At 44.4% G+C, this 27,203-nt stretch overlaps 1 protein-coding gene across 1 annotated transcript in view; it reads left to right on the forward strand.

The window, feature by feature from the left end:
• Positions 1-26,408, forward strand: part of CCNY (cyclin Y) — a 405,388-nt gene extending 378,980 nt beyond the window's left edge. Inside the window, exons 8-10 of the mRNA XM_063922144.1 lie at positions 2,197-2,363; positions 22,795-22,957; positions 23,582-26,408. Coding sequence (XP_063778214.1) covers positions 2,197-2,363; positions 22,795-22,957; positions 23,582-23,698 — 447 coding nt within the window. The 3' untranslated portion in view covers positions 23,699-26,408. The remainder of the gene's footprint in view (positions 1-2,196; positions 2,364-22,794; positions 22,958-23,581) is intronic.
• The last annotated feature ends 795 nt before the right edge of the window (positions 26,409-27,203 follow it).

Here is a 27,203-nt window from a genome sequence, read left to right on the forward strand (position 1 = left end):
ACATAGGTACTTGCTAAAAAAGGTTCCAGTTATCTTTGTGTTTAGTTTTTGATTCATTGGAATGTCTTTTATTCTTGCTGCATTGCTATTATGTATGTATTAACAATTTAATATCTGATACTATTCAGCACTGTGTATCTATTGGCTGCTACTTTAAGATCCTGTACTTTGTAGCAATGTTCGGGTTATGTCTTGCTGCTAGCAACCTGGTTTCCATGGTGATGGGTTTCTGTCTTTCAGTGCGCTGACGGCACTTTCACATCATTTCCGTCTTCTTTACCGGAAGTTCGGGTCCGGACTGTTTTACAACATGCACGTGGGGGTTCTATAAAGGTAGGATTGTTTTTAACGTATTTTAATAAAGCCTGACGACAGTGGGGTGCCACTGAAACGTTGCTCTGCTACAATTCATTGTTGTGGTCGTGATTATTGAAATCTGCCGTGAGTGCCATATATATATAGATATACACACACACATACAGTCATTTTGAACTTGAGGAGCCTGTAAACTGCATTCGTTTCTTTCTAGGTTACTAAGCTATACAATAGTGAAAACGCCATCCAAAATCATCCAGTAGATTTTGCGTGATGACGGAACGAACAGACAAAAATTCAGATTTATTTTTTCTATGACTTCATCGTTCATTATTAGTCCCTAGAAGTATATTTCTAAAAAAAAAAAAAAAAGAAGCTATGTACAGACAAAACCCTTACGGTTTTATTATATGTATAGATATACATTCATAAGTTTTACATACCAGGGGCATATCTGGTGGTGGTGGAGGAAGGATGGGGCGGGTATCTGTGCGATTTTCCCTGTTGTTGCTTCTTTCCATTACCACACGTCATGTAGCAAACCCCTCTCAGTCCAGCACACACTGCTGTGTGTATGTACAGAGTCAGGGTTGGGAGGGGGTGATCGCTTGATGGTGTCCCCCCTTCATCCGACCCTGGTACAAACTGTACATACCAAATAATAATGTGCAGATTGCTTATCTGTGTAACACACAGGCTGTAAGTCCTCTGTTATGTTGAACAGTTGCTCATTCAACACCTGGGTGTGAAACGTCTTTTATTCTGTCCTGAAGATGATTCTGGGAAATGGACAGGAAATTAAAAAATTTAACATTTTCTATCTACCTATAATATTGTATTTCATTATTCTGATATCTGATCTGTTATTTCAACTTGTGGAGAATGGAATCCAGTTGCATTTAATAATTCAGACACATTATGGCCAAGTAGAGATAAGAGGAACCACATTCTCAAAAACTGATGTATAATACACTTTTCTAAATGAAAAATTGATTAAAATGTACATTTAAGGCATTTGTACTCAGCTAACAAAGTGTGCTTAGTTCTAAAACATGTATATATAGAAAATATCGATGGGGATCTCTCCCTATAGTCTATTTCCCAATTACATTTAAAGGTGCTACACTGCTGTGACTGCTAAGACTATAATACAGTAGCAGTTAATCTTTTGTGCTTAGAAAACCTCATGGTTATACTAAAAGCCAGCCTTTAGAATCTACATTTTTGAGTGTAACAGCTATTGTATTATTGTCTGGGTACACACCTGACCGAAACGTTGGCAGAGCCGCCGAAATGCTGACACACTTACCAATCGGCCGCACGACATGACAGTCAGGACCCCCAGCTGGGTGGGCATTTGAATTTGCCCACCCAGCTGATGTCAGCAACCTACACACAGCCAGATGCGTTGATATATAGGCCATCGGCTGTGCGGCACAGCCGACGCAATATGTCTGTGAACAACATAATTTACAGACATATCGAGGGGTGCACACTAGCCGATGGGCTTGTGATATGTCATCTATTCATTTGAATGGCCGATACATTGCCTAGTGTGTACCCAGGGTAAGTGCCCCTCCACCTCCTCCTCAGTGTAGCAGTTCTGCACTAGAGATGTATGGTGCCCCGGACCCTCCAGTTGCTGCTAGGACTGATGTATATTGCAGCCCCTCCCGCCCTACCTCCACTTACAGCCACTCAATGTGAAGAGCCGACCTGTGAAACACTGTGTGGCCTTGTGACTTCTAATATGCTTCTGATACATAATACATTGTAGATATCTATTGTATATGGGATTATCTACAATATACAATATATTGCAGTGTCTTCTGCTTTGTTATGAGCAGATAAACCATTATTTGTTCACATCTTTATTTACAGGTGTATCTTGAAAGACTGTTAACATATGCGGAAATAGATATTTGTCCAGTAAACTGGAAAAGGATTGTACTGGGAGCAATACTACTTGCCTCTAAGGTTTGGGATGACCAGGCTGTGTGGAATGTGGACTATTGCCAAATCCTGAAAGATATCACGGTTGAGGACATGTGAGTTTATTTCTTGTGCACCCTACGCTAGCACTACTGTTTTTTGTTTTTTTGCCATGCCAAGTCTTTAAACCAAAATACTTATCTTTTTATGAATTTAAGATGCTAATAAGCCTAAATTAGCAGAATAAATTGGAGCTGGTTCCTAACACTTTTTTTTTTTTTTTTAATCTTAATTTTGACCTAAAATGGTGTTTGGGTTGAATTTTTATGTCCTTACCAAATATAGGGGCAGTTGTATTAAGCCTGGAGAAGGGATAAAGAAGTGATAAAGCAGTGATAATCGCAAGGTGATAATGCACCAGCCAATAATTACGAATTTGAAAAATGACAGTTAGGAGCTGATTGGCTGGTGCGTTATCACCTTGCACTTATCACCGCTTTATCACTTCTTTATCCTTTCTCCAGGCTTAATACATCTGCCCCATAAAGCCTCATAGATATCTCAGGTTAGTTTCTCCCTTGATATAGGAACTCTCCTTGAGGATCTGTACTGTGGCAGCACATTGGTTTCTGTAAAAGTTATATTTTTAGCTTGTCCTCTTTTGTTGCGTTAAAACAAGTGCCACCTACCCCATGTCAGAAGAAAGGTTGTTTAAAAGTAATTGCTAGGTAGATGTATAGCCACTGGGTGGCAGTGTTCCATTTGTCGTCTATTGCCAGCATATTCCAGCAACCTTCTCCAGCACAGTAAGCCCATCAATTCATATCAGACATTTATTTTGCATTGTTCATTTAAGGGGGCACACAGTCATCTGATATCACCAGATATATCACAAGCATGTGTGACCTTATTTGCGGAAGGGGTATATTATCTTCTCATCTGTTTTGATCATATTATTAACCATATTATATGTATATTATTATACAGCGAGTGGGTACGTAAACTGGCTGTAGGGGAGTAGCAGGGGAACAACAGCTCTCTAAAGGCCCATATAGACGGGCCGATGTGGGAGAGATGTGTGCTGAGCGAACCGCTTAGCACACATCTCTCCCGCAGCTCAGCACAGCGCGATCTGTGCTGAGCGTGCGGGGCGAGACGGGGGGGTCGCTCATTTCACCCAGCGGGTGAAGTGAGCGACCCGCTAGATTGGCCTGCATGCAGGCCAATCTAGCAGCAGCAGCGATAGCGATGCGCGGGTCTGCGCATTGCTATCGCTGTAGGGGGTACACACGGAGCGATAATGCTTAAATTCTAAGCAATCTAGTCAGATTGCTTAGAATATCGCTCCGTGAGTACCCCCCTTTAGATCAGCTACCCCACGTAAGGGAGAGATAACAGTGTCAGAGTCGCTGAATGTGAGAAGGAGACTAAAGACAAGGGCCCTCATTCCGAGTTGATCGCTCGCAAGGCGAATTTAGCAGAGTTGCTCACGCTAAGCCTACGCCTACTGGGAGTGTATCTTAGCTTCTTAAAATTGCGACCGATGTATTCGCAATATTGCGATTACAAACTACTTAGCAGTTTCAGAGTAGCTTCAGACTTACTCGGCATCTGCGTTCAGTTCAGTGCTTGTCGTTCCTGGTTTGACGCCATAAACACACCCAGCGTTCGCCCAGACACTCCCCCGTTTCTCCGGCCACTCCTGCGTTTTTTCCGGAAACGGTAGCATTTTTATCCACACGCCCCGAAAACGCCGTGTTTCCGCCCAGTAACACCCATTTCCTGTCAATCACACTACGTTCGCCAGAGCGAAGAAAAAGCCGTGAGTAAAAATACTATCTTCATTGTAAAATTACTTGGCGCAGTCGCAGTGCGAATATTGCACATGCGTACTAAGCGGAATTTCACTGCGATGCGAAGAAAATTACCGAGCGAACGACTCGGAATGAGGGCCAAGGAGCACTGCTGATAAGGATAGTGCAAGGGGAAGAATAAGTGTGCAGAGGGCCCTGTCTGAGAGCTTACAGTGACAGGACTTAGAGAAAAAGTGTGTGAAACCCTTACTTCTACCTTTAGGTCACCACTCTCCCCCTCCTTCTTTCATCCAAGCGTTTCTTACAATATGGCATGATTAGGATAGTAGTATTTTGTCCTCAAATACACTGAACTTCTTACGTTTTCACTGCTCCCTACACATTTTTCATTATGGGCCTGATTCTAAGGTGGACATAGAAGCACCTGCAGCTGCGTCTATTGCTGGTTGCTCATCTGTGACCTTATGCAAATGCAGCCCTTCCCTTGTGTACATCCAAACGTGATATACGCATTGGATTAACGGCGGCACCACAGAGAGACTTTACCCCGAATACCGGAGCTCCCCTCTTTTCATCTTGACCAGCGGGTGACGTCATGACCAAGCGCCACGGACCACACACGTGGTCAGCCAGAGTACACGGACCCGCCAGCCAGAAAGAGGAGAAACACGTCTATGAGTAGAGTAACATAGGGACAGAGCAGCATACTTAACACTGTGCCACCGATGCATCCCTGGGACTGCGCCCTTGCAGGACAGTCCTCTCCTTACCTCCAAAAAAGAGCTTTGTAAACTGTCTGTGTGTCACTTTTTGCTTTGTTTTAGTCACATTATTTTATATACATTATTCACATACTTATGTTATTTTAATCACCTTAAAGCGCTAACCATTAACCCAATGTACCCTTCGATGAATTTCTAAGTGAGCTGCTAATTTTACACAGCGCTAGATGTTAACCCTACAGTATTTGATGTATTTAAGAAACCCTTACCAATTGTGTGTAAAAAGTGATTTAGATCTATAATATCTGCAGGATGAACACACATGTACTTTAGGGTGCTAAATTGTCAACAAGAGATCCTGGCTGCAGCTGTCCTATAGTGCAACTGGACATTTGTTCCCAGTGGGACGTTTATAACACAGTGGGAGGAATTCAATTGTTTCTCTTCACGGCCGCCACAAGATGGCACCCAACAGAGCAATTCAATTGTTGCTCCGTTAGGGCATGATGAACCACAGGGAGACACATTTCAGCTGACAGCCTCCCTGAGCTGGCGAGCTGAAATATGTAAAAACTACCCCTTTTGGGCGCCCAAATATAACTTTTCGCATTGTGTCTAGCTTACTCGGGTTTAGTCACGTAAAACAGCTAAACTTGGCATGTTTGGCCGTGATCAGCACGATAAAAAAATCAATTGAATGGTGCCATGCAATCTCCCGTCACTTTAGACAGGAGATTGGGCGCGCAAAGAGATTGAATCGCCCCCAGTATATCAGTGAAAATAACATGTCATGAGAATACAGGCACAGCATATATATATGTATACAGTATATATACAGTATTTCTCTCTCTCTCTCTCTCCCTATATATATATATATATATATATATATATATAGAAAAAGTGCACTCACCAGAGCATATTCATAAAAATAATTTTTATTCCTCACGTATTTATCATGGTTGGTGATCTCAACGTTTAGGTCCACTCCGGACCTTCATCAGGATAGACACAACATCATCCGTCACAGCATATTGTCATAGTCCAAACCAGACCAGCAACAACCAAACAATGCCTGACAGGCCCCTAAAATACCCCCAGGAAGTCCCAGAAAGAGCGGCAAATTCAAAACAGCCAATCAGTGTACAGAATAAAATAAACGATTCTGGCTAGAGTTATTGACTTGATATATTCTATTGGGCACTATGACCCTATAGTCTTTACTGGCCAAGGTCATTATTTATAATCTTGGTGTTTCAGGAAGTGATGTAAATTTTATTCTGTACACTGGCTGTTTTGAATTTGCCGCTCTTTCTGGGACTTCCTGGGGGTATTTTAGGGGCATGTCAGGCATTGTTTGGTTGATGCTGGTCTGGTTTGGACTATGACAATATGCTGTGACGGATGATGTTGTGTCTATCCTGATGAAGGTCCGGAGTGGACCGAAACGTTGAGATCACCAATCATGATATATACGTGAGGAATAAAAATTATTTTTATGAATATGCTCTGGTGAGTGCACTTTTTCTATTTCTATATATGGACTTCCTTTGGACTTCCCAAGTGACACCCCAGCCGTTGGATATTGATCTGATGTGAGTGCGACCCTTCCATACCTGTGTGTGTGTGTGTGTGTGTGTGTGTGTGTGTGTGTGTATATATATATATATATATATATCAGAGGTGTAGATGAGCAATAATTCCTTTTGCCTAAATCAGTTAGGGGCGTATGCAATTAGTTCCGATTACATTACGGAGCTAATGATTTTGCCCCACTCGTATTCATTTAGGGCCATTTTCGGCAGTTTTGAAGGCATTTTCGCCAATGCCTTTTCACCTTCTTTTATTAAGTGAAAAGGAATTGGCGAAAAATGCCTCAAAATCGGCAAAAATGACCCGCATTTTCGACGGCAAACAGGTGGATTCTCTGATCCAGGTGTTTTCCGCCCCTGTGACATTTTTCGCCTAGGCGAAAATATTGCATAGGGTGAATCTCCATTCGCCCTAAAAATAGCGAAAAAGCTCAGTTTTTTCATTTAGGCGAAAAAATGGAGCTAATTGCATATGCCCCTTAGTCACTCACATTGAGGAACGTGAAGACTGGACAGTAGAGACCAGGGCTGCGGTGTATTCATTGTAATCACCTGTTTATTCTATTGAGAGGGAGTTATTAGGGGCGGAGCAGTAGGCGGTGGCTTCCCCAGTTAAGGAATACAAGCTATAGAATGCATATGGCAGTGCTCTACTCTCTATCCCTGCAGGGGACAATGTTTCCTTTACTAGTTATAGTTAATAAACAAAGCATATTAACTTGCTTACAGTATTTATCTATGTAAATTGAATCAAAGTTAGATTCTAATGAAAACTATTTTCTCTTACGTCCTAGAGGATTCCGGTGGTCCATTTTAGTTCCATGGGGTATAGACTGTTCCGCAGGAGCCTTTGGCACTTTAAGACTTTTCAACAGTGTGAACTGGCTCCTCCCTCTATGCCCCTCCTCCAGTCCTCAGTTTAGAAAAATGTGCCCGGGAGAATGGCTGCACATCAGTGAAGCTCTACTGAGTTTTGCTGAAAAAGACTTTGTTAGGTTTTTCATTTTACAGGGAAGCTGCTGGCAACAGCTTCCCTGCTTCGTGGGACTTAGGGGGGGGAAGTAGGAACCAACTTCTCCATTAGTTCAATGGCTCTGCTTCCGCTGACAGGACACCATTAGCTCCTGAAGGGTACTGCACACAGCCCTTGCCTGGCTGCTGCTCACTCCCACAGCACTGCGGCCACCCCCTAACAGAGCCAGAAGTCAGAAGGCTGGTGAGTATTTACCGGAGACCTGCAGAGAGGGGTTCTCCGGTCATCATGGCGGCATAAAGGTACCAGCGCAGCACGGGACTCTGCGCATAAACATGTCTCTCAGCACAGGGTGCAGAGCGCGCGGTGGGGGGCGCCCTTTGGGGGACATGGTAAATCATTACTGGCACTAAAGTACACACATGGGAGCCGCTGGTGTACATACCCCTGCCAGTATAAATATTGTATTTGCTGAGGCTGAACTGCGCCATTACAGGGGGCGGGGCTTCTCCTCAGACTTGCTAATTACACTCAGTTGGTGCCATTTTCTCCTCACAGAGACGCCGGAGCGCTGATCCTGAACGCTGCTTCTCCTCACATCGCTGATACAAGTACCAGGGTGTTATAGAGAGAGGGGAGCACATAATGTATTGAAGTCTGAGGACTTCATATTGGATAAAAGCGCTGTGTTGTATATATGTATATTATATATCTTTATTGTATGCAATACATATAGGGCGCATGGTGTGGACTGGCAATTCCCTCTGGATCCCTCTGACAGACATTAGTGTAGATCTGTCCCCAATAGCTCCCCTGTGTGTGAGTGGTGTGACTGTACACGCGTGTAACATGTCTGAAAGTTCTTCCCCAGAGGAACCCATTTTGGAGGCACAAGAGTGTTCTGAGCCGGTATGGGTGAGAAAGTTGCAGAGTAATATGTCTAAACTGGCAAAGAAATTCTCTGAGTCTGAACAACAGACAAAGTATTGGAGACAGTCTGTGGAGGATGCACTGTTTGCTGATCCCTCCACGCAGAGCCGGCGATACCCGCTCAGCATCTCCTGCAAAGCAGGGAGGCGCCCTGTTGAAAAGGCGCTCTCTCCGCTCTGCTGTTGCTGCCGGATGCAGGTTACTGTCGGCGGCAGAACCTGCTGTCAGACCACGCTTCCCTGCTCTACGACGCCGCCGACACCGAGTTGGACGTGCTGGATGGCTACCGGAGTAAAGCGCTGCCGCTCTGCGGACTGTGGCCATGGCGGCGGCTGCGGGACGCGCAGTGTGCGGCGGTGCCAGTGCGGCGGTGCCAGTGCGGGGGGCAGACGCTCGCTGCGTAACGGGAGAACAACAATGGCCTCTGCACTGAGCTTGCTGCGGCCCTGGGTGACAGAATGGCCATCTCGCTGCTCCGTGTACTGGGCAGAGGGTCCCGCAGTCCGGTCGAGGTACAGTAAGTTGTGCTGCTGTGGGTACATGCCGGTGCTAATATTATGGGCCTGCGTCATGTGCCACACACCCCCTTACAGATCTGTGCCCCCAGTACATGAGTCCATGTGGCAGCTGCAGCCATCATTCCACCAACTCTCCCTGTTACATAATTTTGCACTGCCTCACGCCCCCTCCCCTGCTCCCTCCATAGTAACGGGTCTTTTTCATGTAATAACATATACTAGTCATTCATTTTATTTTTATATGGTTCCTAAATGTAAGTAGTTTTATCTGTTTTGTGTATTTATGTAATTAATTTGTGCACCGTTAGCAATGTACAGTGATGCTAGCCACATGCTGCCATACCACAGATGATGACTGTCTCATATTGTGTTTTTAGTCCCCAAAATCAAAGTGATTCTTCATATGCTTCTGCCAAACTCGATACCACCTTGTTCTATGCTTTTGGAAAATGACTGGTATGTGTGCGTGGTCTACAGTGGCTTCAGACGTTTTGTGGCCACTTGGCCTAGGTTGTAGTTTCCAACCTAGCACAAATGCCCTCTTATACCAAGGAGCAGGTGCAGGTGGGATGTGCAGGGAACTGGTGCAGTGAATCGCTTTATTGTGGTCCTGTCCTCCCAGTGCTGAAGGCCACGATTGGTGCAGCAGATGATAGGGCCACTATGGCACTATTCATCGCAATCCTCTTCATCAAGATCCCGTACCACTCCCTTTACTGTGGTAGTACTGGCATCTGGCTAACCTACTCTCTCAGGAGCCCAAGAGACCTAAAATGTTGCGAGAGTAGTTAAGTATGGCTTGGCTGCTGCACAGACAGATCATGTGCGACTGCAAGGCTATACAAAGTGTGACAGTTTAAAAAAATCTTTGGTGTCTCTTTGCTCATTTCAAGCACTGGGCTCATTTCAAGCACTGTACTAACAGCTGGTACAGTACGCATTATTACCTCACCTTACTGCTTATCGGAAAGAGAAGGTAGTATATAAATAGCTGTGGGCCAGGGACTGTCACTGTGACATTCAAACCTTGTTGCATAATTAACCAAGACAGTAACCTGCAGCTCTCTCCCATCCCGAGATCTGCCTACCTCTCGGCTGCCTCCAGTGTACTCTCTGGCGATCTGTGTGAAGGAGAGCAGCAGTGACTGGCCAGGAACCTCACCTCCAATCCCTGCCATGCTCTGCCCCCATACCGCTGCCGGGGAGAAGAGTGGGCTGTACCATTAGAAACAGGTGTCCCGTCCGGTTGCTAGGGACGCCCAGCTAGCGGGCCTGTGACAGGGGAGCCAGTTCCTGAGGCGGCCGCATTAGTTACACATCGGGTACACAGCCCCACCCAAACTTTTTACTTGGTGAAAGCAGCCTGCCCAGCCGTGATGATGTGTCTTTTGCCTGGCAGAAGCAGAGTGGTGATAGCACAGGGGCTGGTGCGTAAGGTACTGCTGTGGGCATTATGTGTAAGGTGCACTATTACTGTGGGATTTATAAAATATTTACACACATACATATATGAACTATTTACAAACTTACACACATATATGTATATGTGTGTATGTATATATATATATATATATACACACACATACACGCCTTTATTACGAATGGGAGGGAGGGCGCCCATTTATTTTTGCAGGAGGGCGCCGAACACCCTAGCACCGGCCCTGCCTCCACGTCTTCCACTCGGGACCCCTCTAGTTCCCAGAAAAGGTCTCTGGCTCAAATTATGCTAAGGGACACTGACACAGATTCCGACACTGAGGTCGACACTGGGGACTTGAGGGGGGTAGACCCCAAACTGGCTAAGAGCATTCAATGTATGATAGTCGCTATAAAAAGAGGTGTTAGAATTTACTGACATAACACCTGCACCTGAGGATAAAGATAATTTTAAATTAAATAAAAAACAGGTGGTGACTTTTTCTCCGTGTAAGGACTTAAATGCATTCTTTGAGGAATCCTGGGCTAACCCGGAAAAGAAGTTTGCTATTCCTAGGAGGTTGCGGGTGGCGTACCCTTTCCCTGAGGAGGACAGGCGTAAGTGGGAGTCGCCCCCAATGGTAGACACCTCAATTTCTAGGTTGTCGAAGAAAATTGTTTTACCTGCCCCAGGGTCAGCTTCATTAAAAGAACCTGCTGACCGCAAATTAGAGCCGACTTTAAAGTCCATCTATATTGCTACGGGTACGTTACTCAGGCCCACAATTGCTTCTGCGTGGGTAGGTAACGCAGTGGAAAAGTGGGCAGACAACTTGATTGTTAATATTGGCATGGTCGATAAAGATGATATGCTTCTAATTCTAGGTCATATCAAAGATTCTGCAGGTTATGAAGGACGTTGGCTTACTGGGCTCAAGGGCCTCTGCTATGGCGATTTCAGCCGCAGGGCACTCTGGATCCGCCAATGGAATGCTGACGCAGAATCCAAAAGAAATATTGAGGTGCTTCCCTACAATGGTTAGGCCCTCTTTGGGAAAAAGCTGGATGCCATGATATCAACTACTACATCTGGCAAGTCAGCTTTTCTGCCGTCGGCAGCTGCGCCGCCTAAAAATGTATATAATTCTCATACTATGCAGTCCTTTCGGCCCAACTAGTACAAAAAGGCAAAGGGTACCCCCTTCTTCGCAGGAAGGGGGAGAGGAAGAGGTAGAAAACCTACAACACCATCAGGCTCCCAGGAGCAGAAGTCCGCAACTACTTCTGCAAAAGCCACAGCATGACGCTGGGGCTCCCCTGCGGGACTGCGATCGGGTGGGGGCACATCTACTATTTTTCAGCCAGGTCTGGGTTCACTCAGATCTGGATCCTTGGATATTACAGATAGTATCCCAAGGTTACAGGTTGGAATTTCAAGACCTTCCCCCATGCCGATTTTTCAAATCAGCCTTGCCAGTTTCTGCTCAGGACAGCGCAAATGTCCTGAATGCAATACACAAATTATGCCAAGACAAGGTAATTTCTTTGGTTCCTGACGAACAAAAGAACCAAGGTTTTTATTCAAGCCTGTTTGTGGTGCCGAAGCCGGATGGCTCGGTCAGACCGATTTTAAACCTAAAATCTCTGAATCTTTATTTGAAAAGGTGGAGTCCCTAAGAGCGGTAATCTCCAGCTTGGAAGAAAAGGAATTTCTAGTGTCAGTGGACATCAAGGATGCTTACTTGCATGTCTGCATTTACCCGCCACATCAAGCATACCTGAGGTTTGCGGTTCAGGATTGCCATTACCAATACCAAACATTACCGTTCGGGCTCTCCACGGCTTCGAGAATATTCACCAAGGTGATGGCGGAGATGATGGTTCACCTTCGCAAGCAAGGAGTCAACATAATTTCATACTTGGAAGATCTCCTCATAAAAGCGAGATCCAGGGACAAGTTACTCCAGAACATAACATCATCCCTGATGGTGCTTCAACAGCACGGTTGGATCATCAACTTTCCAAAATCACAATTGGAACCGGCGATAAGGTTATCATTTCTGGGAATGATACTGGACACCGAGGTACATAGAGTATTCCTACTGGTGGAAAAGGCTCAGGAGATACAGAGCATGGTCAAACAAATTTTGAGACCACGAAAAGTATCGATTCATCGGTGCATTCGCCTGCTGGGGAAAATGGTAGCAGCTTACCAGGCGCTACAATATGGCCGATTCCATGCCAGGGTTTTCCAGTGGGACCTACTGGACAAGTGGTCCGGGTCGCATCTCCACATGCAGCAAAGGATAATCTTGTCAGCAAAAGCCAGAGTTTCGCTCCTGTGGTGGCTACATATTTCTCACCTCCTGGAGGGTCGCAGGTTCGGGATTCAGAACTGGATCCTGGTGACCACGGATGCAAGTCTCCGAGGTTGGGGAGCAGTCACGCAAGGGGAAAGCTTCCAAGGAAGATGGTCAAGTCAGGAAACTCTTCTTCACATAAACATTCTGGAATTGAGAGCTGTGTGCAACAGCCTTCATCAAGCGGCACACCTTCTTCAAGGTCGTCCCATTCAGATCCAGTCAGACAATGTAACAGCAGTAGCTTACATAAGCCGTCAAGGCGGAACAAAAAGCAGAGTGGCAATGGCAGAGGTGACAAAGATACTCCTCTGGGCAGAAAGACATGCAAAAGCTCTGTCGCCAATTTTCATTCCGGGAGTGGACAACTGGGAAGCAGACTTCCTCAGCAGACACGATCTCCATCCAGGAGAATGGGGCCTCCACCCAGAAGTCTTTGCAGAGGTAGCAAGTTATTGGGGCGTTCCTCAAGTAGATATGATGGCTTCACGTCTCAACAAGAAGCTTCAGAAATGTTGTTCCAGGTCGAGAGACCCACAAGCAATAGCAGTGGACGCACTGGTGACCCAGTGGGTGTTTCAGTCAGTATATCTGTTCCCTCCACTTCCACTAATTCCAAAAGTTCTCAAGATTGTCAGAAGAACAAGGGTTCGAGCAATCCTCATTTCCCCAGACTGGCCAAGGAGGGCCTGGTATCCAGATCTTCAGGAGTTACTACTGGAAGATCCTCGACCGCTTGCTCTTTGCGAGGACCTGCTTCAGCAGGGGCCATTAGTTTATCAAGACTTACCGCGGCTGCGTTTGACGGCATGGCTGTTGAGCGCCAGATCCTAGCCCGTAAGCGTATTCCTACTGAAGTCATTCCCACACTTATTCTGGCCAGAAAAGGGGTAACGTCCAAACATTACCATCGTATTTGGAGGAAATGTGTATCTTGGTGTGAATCCAAGAAGTCTCCTGCGGTGGAGTTTCAATTGGGACGACTTCTCCTATTTCTACAGGCGGGTGTGGATGCTGGATTGAGATAAGGATCTATCAAGGTCCAAATTTCGGCTTTGTCCATTTTCTTTCAGAAACAATTGGCTTCCCTTCCTGAGGTCCAGACGTTTGTGAAGGGGGTTCTGCGCATCCAACCTCCCTTTGTGCCTCCTGCGGCGCCATGGGATCTTAATGTAGTGTTGCAGTTCCTTAAATTGGACTGGTTTGAGGTGGCGTTAAAGTTTTTAACTTGGAAAGTGGTCATGTTGTTGGCCTTGGCTTCAGGCAGGCGTGTGTCTGAGTTAGGGGCTCTGTCTCACAAGAGTCCTTATTTGATATTTCATGAAGATAGGGCTGAACTGAGAACACATCAGCACTTTCTTCCTAAGGTTGTGTCTTCTTTCCATATCAACCAACCAGTGGTGGTGCCAGTGGCTTGTGACACCTCAGCCGTTTCCAAGTCCCTGGATGTCGTCAGGGCGTTGAGGACTTATGTTACAAGAACGGCTCGAATACGGAAAACAGAATCTTTGTTTGTCCTCTATGACCCCAACAAGATTGGGTGTCCTACTTCTAAACAGACTATTGCGTGCTGGATCAGAGGTACCATTCAGCACGCTCATTCCACGGCAGGATTGCCATTACTGACTTCGGTAACAGCCCACTCTACTAGGAAAGTGGGTTCGTCCTGGGTGGCTGCCCGGGGTGTCTCGGCATTGCAAATCTGCCGAGCTGCTACTTGGTCAGGGGCAAACACGTTTGCTAAGTTCTACAAGTTTGATACCTTGGCTGCTGACGACCTTAAGTTTGGTCAGTCAGTTCTGCAGGAACAGTAGCACTTTCCCCTTATACTGGGAGCTTTAGTACATCCCCATGGTACTAAAATGGACCCCAGCATCCTCTAGGACTTAAGAGAAAATAGGATTTTAATTACCTGCCGGTAAATCCTTTACTCGTAGTCCGTAGAGGATGCTGGGCACCCGCCCAGTGCTCCTTTTTTCCTGCAGTTTTACATTTTATCTTTTTACACAGGTTCTCATGTGTTAAGATGTTTTACAGCTGTTGCTGTTACGTTAGGCATGCACGTTAGCATGGGTTATGTTGAAGGCCATGTTTGGCGGCATGTTTGTTGTATGGTGTGAGCTGGTGTGAATCTCACCACTAGTTTAATATGAATTCTACTCTCAAAGATGTCCGTCTCCTCGGCACAGTTCCTATACTGAGGTCTGAAGGAGGGGCATAGAGGGAGGAGCCAGTTCACACTGTTGAAAAGTCTTAAAGTGCCAAAGGCTCCTGCGGAACCGTCTATACCCCATGGTACTAAAATGGACCCCAGCATCCTCTACGGACTACGAGAAAAGGATTTACCGGCAGGTAATTAAAATCCTATTTTTCTATGCATTCAGCTTATTTAAATCAGTACACCGATGTGTGTTCAGTACAGGTTTGAACAATAACCCTAGTTCTACAGACATATGCAGGTTTACACAGATGGTCAATATGGGTTGACATCCCGTCACTATGGGGCAAGAGTCACATACTGTAACACTGTTGTTACCCATTACTGTACAACCCTATACATTGGAAAACAAAAAATAAACTGAATATTATGGGAGTAGGATCTTCATAATAGAAAAATAAATGTATTAATAAAAAGCACTGACAATAATTACGATCAAGAAAACAACATACATAAAATGTGAGTGGTTAGGCAATTGTATTAATGACTATACGTAGGTTGTGATACACTATGGGAAATAAATTATATGAACTGCACAGAAAAAAAGAAATTCCATCTTAATAACAAAAATGTGTATAGATTTTCAAAACAACAAAGTAGAGATGAGCGCCTGAAATTTTTCGGGTTTTGTGTTTTGGTTTTGGGTTCGGTTCCGCGGCCGTGTTTTGGGTTCGACCGCGTTTTGGCAAAACCTCACCGAATTTTTTTTGTCGGATTCGGGTGTGTTTTGGATTCGGGTGTTTTTTTCAAAAAACCCTAAAAAACAGCTTAAATCATAGAATTTGGGGGTCATTTTGATCCCATATTATTATTAACCTCAAAAAACATAATTTCCACTCATTTTCAGTCTATTCTGAATACCTCACACCTCACAATATTATTTTTAGTCCTAAAATTTGCACCGAGGTCGCTGGATGACTAAGCTAAGCGACCCTAGTGGCCGACACAAACACCTGGCCCATCTAGGAGTGGCACTGCAGTGTCACGCAGGATGGCCCTTCCAAAAAACACTCCCCAAACAGCACATGACGCAAAGAAAAAAAGAGGTGCAATGAGGTAGCTGTGTGACTAAGCTCAGCGACCCAAGTGCCCGACACAAACACCTGGCCCATCTAGGAGTGGCACTGCAGTGTCACGCAGGATGTCCCTTCCAAAAAACCCTCCCCAAACAGCACATGACGCAAAGAAAAAAAGAGGCGCAATGAGGTAGCTGTGTGAGTAAGATTAGCGACCCTAGTGGCCGACACAAACACCGGGCCCATCTAGGAGTGGCACTGCAGTGTCACGCAGGATGTCCCTTCCAAAAAACCCTCCCCAAACAGCACATGACGCAAAGAAAAATAAAAGAAAAAAGAGGTGCAAGATGGAATTGTCCTTGGGCCCTCCCACCCACCCTTATGTTGTATAAACAGGACATGCACACTTTAACCAACCCATCATTTCAGTGACAGGGTCTGCCACACGACTGTGACTGATATGACGGGTTGGTTTGGACCCCCACCAAAAAAGAAGCAATTAATCTCTCCTTGCACAAACTGGCTCTACAGAGGCAAGATGTCCACCTCATCATCATCCTCCGATATATCACCGTGTACATCCCCCTCCTCACAGATTATCAATTCGTCCCCACTGGAATCCACCATCTCAGCTCCCTGTGTACTTTGTGGAGGCAATTGCTGCTGGTCAATGTCTCCGCGGAGGAATTGATTATAATTCATTTTAATGAACATCATCTTCTCCACATTTTCTGGATGTAACCTCGTACGCCGATTGCTGACAAGGTGAGCGGCGGCACTAAACACTCTTTCGGAGTACACACTTGTGGGAGGGCAACTTAGGTAGAATAAAGCCAGTTTGTGCAAGGGCCTCCAAATTGCCTCTTTTTCCTGCCAGTATAAGTACGGACTGTGTGACGTGCCTACTTGGATGCGGTCACTCATATAATCCTCCACCATTCTTTCAATGTTGAGAGAATCATATGCAGTGACAGTAGACGACATGTCCGTAATCGTTGTCAGGTCCTTCAGTCCGGACCAGATGTCAGCATCAGCAGTCGCTCCAGACTGCCCTGCATCACCGCCAGCGGGTGGGCTCGGAATTCTGAGCCTTTTCCTCGCACCCCCAGTTGCGGGAGAATGTGAAGGAGGAGATGTTGACAGGTCGCGTTCCGCTTGACTTGACAATTTTGTCACCAGCAGGTCTTTGCACCCCAGCAGACTTGTGTCTGCCGGAAAGAGAGATCCAAGGTAGGTTTTAAATCTAGGATCGAGCACGGTGGCCAAAATGTAGTGCTCTGATTTCAACAGATTGACCACCCGTGAATCCTTGTTAAGCGAATTAAGGGCTGCATCCACAAGTCCCACATGCCTAGCGGAATCGCTCCCTTTTAGCTCCTTCTTCAATGCCTCCAGCTTCTTCTGCAAAAGCCTGATGAGGGGAATGACCTGACTCAGGCTGGCAGTGTCTGAACTGACTTCACGTGTGGCAAGTTCAAAGGGCATCAGAACCTTGCACAACGTTGAAATCATTCTCCACTGCACTTGAGACAGGTGCATTCCACCTCCTATATCGTGCTCAATTGTATAGGCTTGAATGGCCTTTTGCTGCTCCTCCAACCTCTGAAGCATATAGAGGGTTGAATTCCACCTCGTTACCACTTCTTGCTTCAGATGATGGCAGGGTAGGTTCAGTAGTTTTTGGTGGTGCTCCAGTCTTCTGTACGTGGTGCCTGTACGCCGAAAGTGTCCCGCAATTCTTCTGGCCACCGACAGCATCTCTTGCACGCCCCTGTCGTTTTTTAAAAAATTCTGCACCACCAAATTCAAGGTATGTGCAAAACATGGGACGTGCTGGAATTTGCCCATATTTAATGCACACACAATATTGCTGGCGTTGTCCGATGCCACAAATCCACAGGAGAGTCCAATTGGGGTAAGCCATTCTGCGATGATCTTCCTCAGTTGCCGTAAGAGGTTTTCAGCTGTGTGCGTATTCTGGAAAGCGGTGATACAAAGCGTAGCCTGCCTAGGAAAGAGTTGGCGTTTGCGAGATGCTGCTACTGGTGCCGCCGCTGCTGTTCTTGCGGCGGGAGTCCATACATCTACCCAGTGGGCTGTCACAGTCATATAGTCCTGACCCTGCCCTGCTCCACTTGTCCACATGTCCGTGGTTAAGTGGACATTGGGTACAGCTGCATTTTTTAGGACACTGGTGACTCTTTTTCTGAGGTCTGTGTAAATTTTCGGTATCGCCTGCCTAGAGAAATGGAACCTAGATGGTATTTGGTACCGGGGACACAGTACCTCCAACAAGTCTCTAGTTGGCTCTGCAGTAATGATGGATACCGGAACCACGGTTCTCACCACCCAGGATGCCAAAGCCTCAGTTATCCGCTTTGCAGTAGGATGACTGCTGTGGTATTTCATCTTCCTCGCAAAGGACTGTTGGACAGTCAATTGCTTGGTGGAAGTAGTAAAAGTGGTCTTACGACTTCCCCTCTGGGATGACCATCGACTCCCAGCAGCAACAACAGCAGCGCCAGCAGCAGTAGGCGTTACACGCAAGGATGCATCGGAGGAATCCCAGGCAGGAGAGGACTCGTCAGAATTGCCAGTGACATTGCCTGCAGGACTATTGGCATTCCTGGGGAAGGAGGAAATTGACACTGAGGGAGTTGGTGGGGTGGTTTGCGTGAGCTTGGTTACAAGAGGAAGGGATTTACTGGTCAGTGGACTGCTTCCGCTGTCACCCAAAGTTTTTGAACTTGTCACTGACTTATTATGAATGCGCTGCAGGTGACGTATAAGGGAGGATGTTCCGAGGTGGTTAACGTCCTTACCCCTACTTATTACAGCTTGACAAAGGGAACACACGGCTTGACACCTGTTGTCCGCATTTCTGTTGAAATAGTTCCACACCGAAGAGCTGATTTTTTTGGTATTTTCACCAGGCATGTCAACGGCCATATTCCTCACACGGACAACAGGTGTCTCCCCGGGTGCCTGACTTAAACAAACCACCTCACCATCAGAATCCTCCTGGTCAATTTCCTCCCCAGCGCCAGCAACACCCATATCCTCCTCATCCTGGTGTACTTCAACACTGACATCTTCAATCTGACTATCAGGAACTGGACTGCGGGTGCTCCTTCCAGCACTTGCAGGGGGCGTGCAAATGGTGGAAGGCGCATGCTCTTCACGTCCAGTGTTGGGAAGGTCAGGCATCGCAACCGACACAATTGGACTCTCCTTGTGGATTTGGGATTTCGAAGAACGCACAGTTCTTTGCGGTGCTACTGCTTTTGCCAGCTTGAGTCTTTTCATTTTTCTAGCGAGAGGCTGAGTGCCTCCATCCTCATGTGAAGCTGAACCACTAGCCATGAACATAGGCCAGGGCCTCAGCCGTTCCTTGCCACTCCGTGTGGTAAATGGCATATTGGCAAGTTTACGCTTCTCCTCCGACAATTTTATTTTAGGTTTTGGAGTCCTTTTTTTACTGATATTTGGTGTTTTGGATTTGACATGCTCTGTACTATGACATTGGGCATCGGCCTTGGCAGACGACGTTGCTGGCATTTCATCGTCTCGGCCATGACTAGTGGCAGCAGCTTCAGCACGAGGTGGAAGTGGATCTTGATCTTTCCCTAATTTTGGAACCTCAACATTTTTGTTCTCCATATTTTAATAGGCACAACTAAAAGGCACCTCAGGTAAACAATGGAGATGGATGGATACTAGTATACAATTATGGACGGACTGCCGAGTGCCGACACAGAGGTAGCTACAGCCGTGAACTACCGTACTGTGTCTGCTGCTAATATAGACTGGTTGATAAAGAGATGTAGTAGTATGTATGTATAAAGAAGAAAGAAAAAAAAACCACGGGTAGGTGGTATACAATTATGGACAGACTGCCGAGTGCCGACACAGAGGTAGCTACAGCCGTGAACTACCGTACTGTACTGTGTCTGCTGCTAATATAGACTGGTTGATAAAGAGATGTAGTAGTATGTATGTATAAAGAAGAAAGAAAAAAAAACCACGGGTAGGTGGTATACAATTATGGACGGACTGCCGAGTGCCGACACAGAGGTAGCTACAGCCGTGAACTACCGTACTGTACTGTGTCTGCTGCTAATATAGACTGGTTGATAAAGAGATGTAGTAGTATGTATGTATAAAGAAGAAAGAAAAAAAAACCACGGGTAGGTGGTATACAATTATGGACGGACTGCCGAGTGCCGACACAGAGGTAGCTACAGCCGTGAACTACCGTACTGTACTGTGTCTGCTGCTAATATAGACTGGTTGATAAAGAGATGTAGTAGTATGTATGTATAAAGAAGAAAGAAAAAAAAACCACGGGTAGGTGGTATACAATTATGGACGGACTGCCGAGTGCCGACACAGAGGTAGCTACAGCCGTGAACTACCGTACTGTACTGTGTCTGCTGCTAATATAGACTGGTTGATAAAGAGATGTAGTAGTATGTATGTATAAAGAAGAAAGAAAAAAAACCACGGGTAGGTGGTATACAATTATGGACGGACTGCCGAGTGCCGACACAGAGGTAGCTACAGCCGTGAACTACCGTACTGTACTGTGTCTGCTGCTAATATAGACTGGTTGATAAAGAGATGTAGTAGTATGTATGTATAAAGAAGAAAGAAAAAAAAACACGGGTAGGTGGTATACAATTATGGACAGACTGCCGAGTGCCGACACAGAGGTAGCTACAGCCGTGAACTACCGTACTGTACTGTGTCTGCTGCTAATATAGACTGGTTGATAAAGAGATGTAGTAGTATGTATGTATAAAGAAGAAAGAAAAAAAAACCACGGGTAGGTGGTATACAATTATGGACGGACTGCCGAGTGCCGACACAGAGGTAGCTACAGCCGTGAACTACCGTACTGTACTGTGTCTGCTGCTAATATAGACTGGTTGATAAAGAGATGTAGTAGTATGTATGTATAAAGAAGAAAGAAAAAAAAACCACGGGTAGGTGGTATACAATTATGGACGGACTGCCGAGTGCCGACACAGAGGTAGCTACAGCCGTGAACTACCATACTGTGTCTGCTGCTAATATAGACTGGTTGATAAAGAGATGTAGTAGTATGTATGTATAAAGAAGAAAGAAAAAAAAACCTCGGGTAGGTGGTATACAATTATGGACGGACTGCCGAGTGCCGACACAGAGGTAGCTACAGCCGTGAACTACCGTACTGTGTCTGCTGCGACTGGATGATAAATAATGATATAAAAAATATATATATATCACTACTGCAGCCGGACAGGTATATATATTATATAATGACGGACCTGCTGGACACTGTCTGTCAGCAGAATGAGTTTTTTATAGAATAAAAAAAAAAACACCACACAAGTGAAGTCACACGACGAGTGTTTAACTTTTTCAGGCAATCACACAATATAGTATACTACTAACTATACTGGTGGTCAGTGTGGTCAGGTCACTGGTCAGTCACACTGGCAGTGGCACTCCTGCAGCAAAAGTGTGCACTGTTTAATTTTAATATAATATGTACTCCTGGCTCCTGCTATAACCTATAACCTATAACTGGCACTGCAGTGCTCCCCAGTCTCCCCCACAATTATAAGCTGTGTGAGCTGAGCACAGTCAGATATATATACATAGATGATGCAGCACACTGGGCTGAGCAGTGCACACAGATATGGTATGTGACTGAGTCACTGTGTGTATCGTTTTTTTCAGGCAGAGAACGGATATATTAAATAAAACTGCACTGTCTGGTGGTCACTGTGGTCAGTCACTAGTAAACTCTGCACTCTCTACACTTCTACAGTACTCCTAAGCTCCAGTAAATCAGGTCAATCTCTCTCTCTCTCTCTCTTCTAATCTAAATGGAGAGGACGCCAGCCACGTCCTCTCCCTATCAATCTCAATGCACGTGTGAAAATGGCGGCGACGCGCGGCTCCTTATATAGAATCCGAGTCTCGCGATAGAATCCGAGCCTCGCGAGAATCCGACAGCGTCATGATGACGTTCGGGCGCGCTCGGGTTAACCGAGCAAGGCGGGAAGATCCGAGTCGCTCGGACCCGTGAAAAAAAACATGAAGTTCGTGCGGGTTCGGATTCAGAGAAACCGAACCCGCTCATCTCTACAACAAAGTCCTATATTTCTGTAGCATGAAAATTAAGTAGTCTACATTCACTAAAAATGTGGGTGGCATTCAATTGAACCCGATAATTTTTCGCACAGTAAGAAACGTGACTTTACCGCAAATTATTTTTTTTACACAATTGTTTTTTTTAACACATGAAAAATTTCCTATTTTCGGGCGAAGACACATAAGATCTGGTAAAAGTTCCTGGATCCATGTGTTTTCGTGATCGCAAAGAAACAGCACTTATTGGGGATTTTGTTTTGTCTGCCTTCGGGCAGGTGAAAAAATAACCCCGAATAGTGACGTCTATTGGGGACAATTAAATAACTCCCAGGGGATCAATTAGCCTCAGTAATTTACCGTGACTAATTGAATTCCCCCATTTGTGAGTTCAAACAAGACCTAGCATGGCAAATAAGGTTATGGAAACCAGCTGTGATAATTCAGCTGCAGAGATTCTTCCAGACTTCCACTGTAACACTGTTAAGCTTTCAGACATACAATAAGTCAGCCTACAAAACAACCGATTGCAGACCATAAAACAACTGTAATTTTACACATTTTTTGATTTAGAAGGTTTAGATTCACTCTGCGGAGTCTAAATCATATAATTAATCAGAATAAATTATGAATAAATCAGATTGCAAATTGGTTAGGCATTCCACATATTAATTACTGCACCCGCTCAAATTTTATCCGTTTTTTTTTTTGTAATTATGGTCATTCATCATTTATTTTTTATTAAAAATTATCTTTCTGTATTAGGTCTCTCTTATCAGTGATTCCATAAATGACTGTGTGTAGAAAAAGACGGTACAATGTTTGTGCCTGACTTTATTATCATTATCTGCAGGAATGAGCTGGAGAGGCAGTTCCTAGAATTACTACAATTCAATATTAATGTACCGTCCAGTGTTTATGCCAAGTATTATTTTGACCTGCGGTCGCTGGCAGAAGGCAACAATCTTAGCTTTCCACTGGAACCCCTCAGTCGGGATCGTGCTTGTAAACTTGAGGTAATTATTTTATTTTATTTTCAGTTTTTTCCTTCAATCCAGAAATCTGAATGTTGCCTATACAAATTCATGTTTTGGTTGGCAGAAAGTCTTTATCACCATTCAACATACAAAAATATTCCTCAAATGTGACTCTACTCATTTCATAAAGTAGAGAAGAAAATCTATTTCTTTAAAATGCAGTCTAGAGTTTGCCTGGCATCAATTTATTTATTTATTTATCCTAGAAAATAAACTTATTACTCTAATGCAGTGGTTCTCAAACTCTGTCCTCAGGACCCCACACAGTTCACGTATTTCAGGTCACCCTGCAGGAACACAGGTGTAGTCGTTACTCACTGACATATTTTAAAACATCCATAGGTGAAGCTATTTATTTCACTTGTGATTCTGTGAGGAGACCTGGGAAACAGGAACTGTTGGGGTCCTGAGGACCGAGTTTAAGAACCTGTGCTCTAATGTTTCAACTGAATTCTTGTTTTGATCTTAACATATATAACAATAGAAGGAACAACTTCAGACATTGATGTTTATTTGAGTTGATATTTCAGATAAGGTTAGGATCATTTCTGGAGAAAATTATTATCTTTCTCATGTAGATTTTTTCCCCCCCATTTTATTTAGGCTATTTCCCGCTTGTGTGAGGATAAGTACAAGGACTTCCGAAAAATGGCCAAGAGACGTTCTGCAAGTACTGATAACCTAACTGTTGTACGATGGTCTCCCGCTATTGTATCCTAACAGTGGCTTCAACTTGCAGACTCCACTGTCTCATGTACTGTTTTGTCAGAATATCATTGTCTATTGTCTTGGGAAATAAGACATTGTTTTTTATTCTGAAGAGTCGCCAAGCCTCCCTTACAGTGCCTCCCTGTCACCAAGATGGGATACATCAGCCACTTTCTGGAAACATTTTAAGCCATTTCATTTGTATCACACTTCTCTTGCTGATTTGGACAACATATTCTTAAAATCTACTAAAATGAGAACCCTGGGCAGATGAAAAAGTGGTAACTCAAAAAAAGTCCATTAAATCACATGCTGGAAATATCCACAAACTGCGAAAATAACATTTTCTTTATTCTCGGTATACTGTATATCAGCAGTGTTTTTATTTAAATGTATTATATTGATATGTTTGTTTTTTTGGCAAAGTTTGGCCATTATCCAGTTGTTACTATGTTTCTGTAGATTCAAAGGAAATATTGACCCTTGTAGGTGGTGTGCTGAGCGAGGTCAGAGCACCATAGCAGGTCTCATGATTTGTATTCCTAGTGACAGAGCATTTATGAGCACTGGTAACTGTGCACATAATATTCTGTAACCCATAGCAACCAGATGTTTGCTTTCATTCTCTAAATGAGCCTGGTTGCTGTACGTTACAGCAACCTTTTTTGCATTACTTTATGTGCAACAATTTTCATAAATGTGCCCCAAGTTTGCTTTCATGCATTTAGAATGTTCTTGGTTTGCAAAGTTTACAATGAAGAAACAGTGACTTGACTTTTAAACAAATGAATCCCCATTTAAACAAGCTATATATAATTTTACATAACCATTTTACTTAGATTTCTATCATTGTATATGGAAGGGCATACATATGAAATACAGAAATGTTCATCCACCCATGTCACACCTTAATCCTTACAGAGGGCACAAAACACAATTATACCTAGGTTCAGACATATTGGGGGGTATTCAAATGTTTAAAAAGTCAGTTGGGAGTCTGTTTTTTCCTATCTAATAGACAGGAAAAAACAGACAACCAACCAACTTTTCAAACAATTGAATACCACCCATTTACTCAAATCTGTCTTATCACCAAAAATCCAGAAGCCATTCCTATAATTGCGCTAAAGTGATGTGACATCACACAGCCACTAACTGAATGACCAAACCCACCCAAATAACAACAAAAGTAACCAAAAACTCATGTTTTATGTGTCACCGCTAGTGTTGATAATAGTTTTTGGTTACCACCAACAGTACAGTTGGGTTAGATGTCATGAATCATTTCTAAGGGTACACATCTTCGCGCATTCTGCACTAAGTCTATTGTGGGTTTGCTGTATGGGTGAGATATGTGCAATATTTGGGCCATTCCTCTTTTTCTGCACTTGTAAAATTCCATTAAGTTCTTGTTTTATCTTTTATTTTTACCTACAGAAGTTTTCAGTACACCAAAAGCAAAAAAAAATACAGTGGACGTGGCAGATATGCCATTGCAGTTTGATTTTATAATCCGAATGTACCTCTTTGTCTTCATTCGTTTTGGGAATTCTTTGGTGTTTAAATAATTCTATTTAATATATCATGATGAGTTCATTCCGTTGCAATGCAACTAGGTCCATTTGCAAGCAATATTGTCGCACTGTATATGTTTACCTTAAGACATAAATGTGTTTGTATGTGTATATACAATATATATATTGCAGGAAAAAAGTGAAGTAAACCTTTAACAAAATGTTTATTTTTCCAGCTTTCACCTTTTTACTTTTCACATGTAATCACTGCAACAATTATTTGAATAGGAAAATAGTAATGATGTGAAATTTAATTTTGACAGTTTCATAAAAATCTGAATTAAAAATGATGCGTTAATTCTGAAATAATAAGGATCCACTGTGACCTACTGAAGTGATTTAGGAGTTGAATCTGACATCAAATAGCATAGATCTGTAATAATCTACAGCAGTTAAATATTTTCTATGTGTACTTTGACTTCCATTAGGCTGATCAAAATGAATGGACTAAATGACCCTCATATTGAAAGAAGCACTGAGTTCAAACGCAATATTAACTTTTATGTTTCAACGTGGTTCTGTTAAAAAGTGAAGCTGAAACCGTACCCTACATCTCTGTAGGGGATCTGATACATGATAAAAATAGAGTATAACAATGTAAATTTCCATCAGTTAAGCTGCTGTGACATCACTGTCCCTTGTATGAATTCATCATTATATAGAAAATTTGGCATCCACATACTGCTGGTCCCAAATGATGAAAGATAAAGATCTTGCAATTATGCTCGTATTGCAGCATAATTGCAGATGGGGAAGAGTGCATGATGGAATTGTTTACTTAAAAAAAGAAGACTATTTGCTTTGTTTTATTTCTATTTAGCAAAGAGTTGCAACACTGTTTCACAATGCACTTGTCCTGGTTACCTGACAAATCTGGATGGAGATGTAAGAGCTCCAACTATTGTGTTTTCAGACTGGATGAGTAGAGATTTAGGGGTATATGCAATTCACGGCGAATCGCGGCAAATTTTCGCCATTTTTAAATTCGACACAATTCGACAGGTGAATTCTGGCAGGTGGCTGCCGGAATTCACCATATTCAATGCAAAACGGATTCGACAGTCCCGCGGGCGAAAATCGGCCGATTTGGCGGATTTTGCCGCGATTTTAAAAAACGGGAAAAAGCCTGAAAAAAAAATGGCGTGGGGTCCCCCCTCCAAAGCATAACCAGCCTCGGGCTCTTCGAGCTGGTCCTGGTTCTAAAAATGCGGGTAAAAATTGGGCAGGGATCCCCCGTATCTTTAAAACCAGCACCGGGCTCTGCGCCTGGTGCTGGTGCCAAAAATACGGGGGACAAAAAGAGTAGGGGTCCCCCGTATTTTTAACACCAGCATCGGGCTCCACTAGCTGGACAGATAATGCCACAGCCGGGGGTCACTTTAATGCCGTGCCCTGCGGCCGTGGCATTAACTACCCAACTAGTCACCCCTGGCCGGGGTACCCTGGGGGAGTGGGGACCCCTTCAATCAAGGGGTCCCCCCCCCAGCCACCCAAGGGCCAGGGGTGAAGCCCGAGGCTGTCGTCCCCCCCATCCAATGGGCTGCGGATGGGGGGGCTGATAGCCTTTTGTGATAATAAAAAGATATTGTTTTTTCCAGTAGTACTACAAGTCCCAGCAAGCCTCCCCCGCAAGCTGGTACTTGGAGAACCACAAGTACCAGCATGCGGGAGAAAAACGGGCCCGCTGGTACCTGTAGTACTACTGGGAAAAAAATACCCAAATAAAAACAGTACACAGACACCTTGATAGTAAAACTTTATTACACACTACCGACACACACATACTTACCTATGTTGACACGCCGACTGCCACGGTCTCCGACGATCCGAGGGTACCTGTGAAAAAATTATACTCACCTTCCAGCGTCCAGAGGTACATCCACGTCCAGATATAAATCCACGTACTTGTTAAAAAAACAAACCGAACACCCGCTCCATGCCGT

Source organism: Pseudophryne corroboree, chromosome 5, assembly GCF_028390025.1.
Source record: "Pseudophryne corroboree isolate aPseCor3 chromosome 5, aPseCor3.hap2, whole genome shotgun sequence".
In the NCBI taxonomy this organism is placed as follows: domain Eukaryota; kingdom Metazoa; phylum Chordata; class Amphibia; order Anura; family Myobatrachidae; genus Pseudophryne; species Pseudophryne corroboree.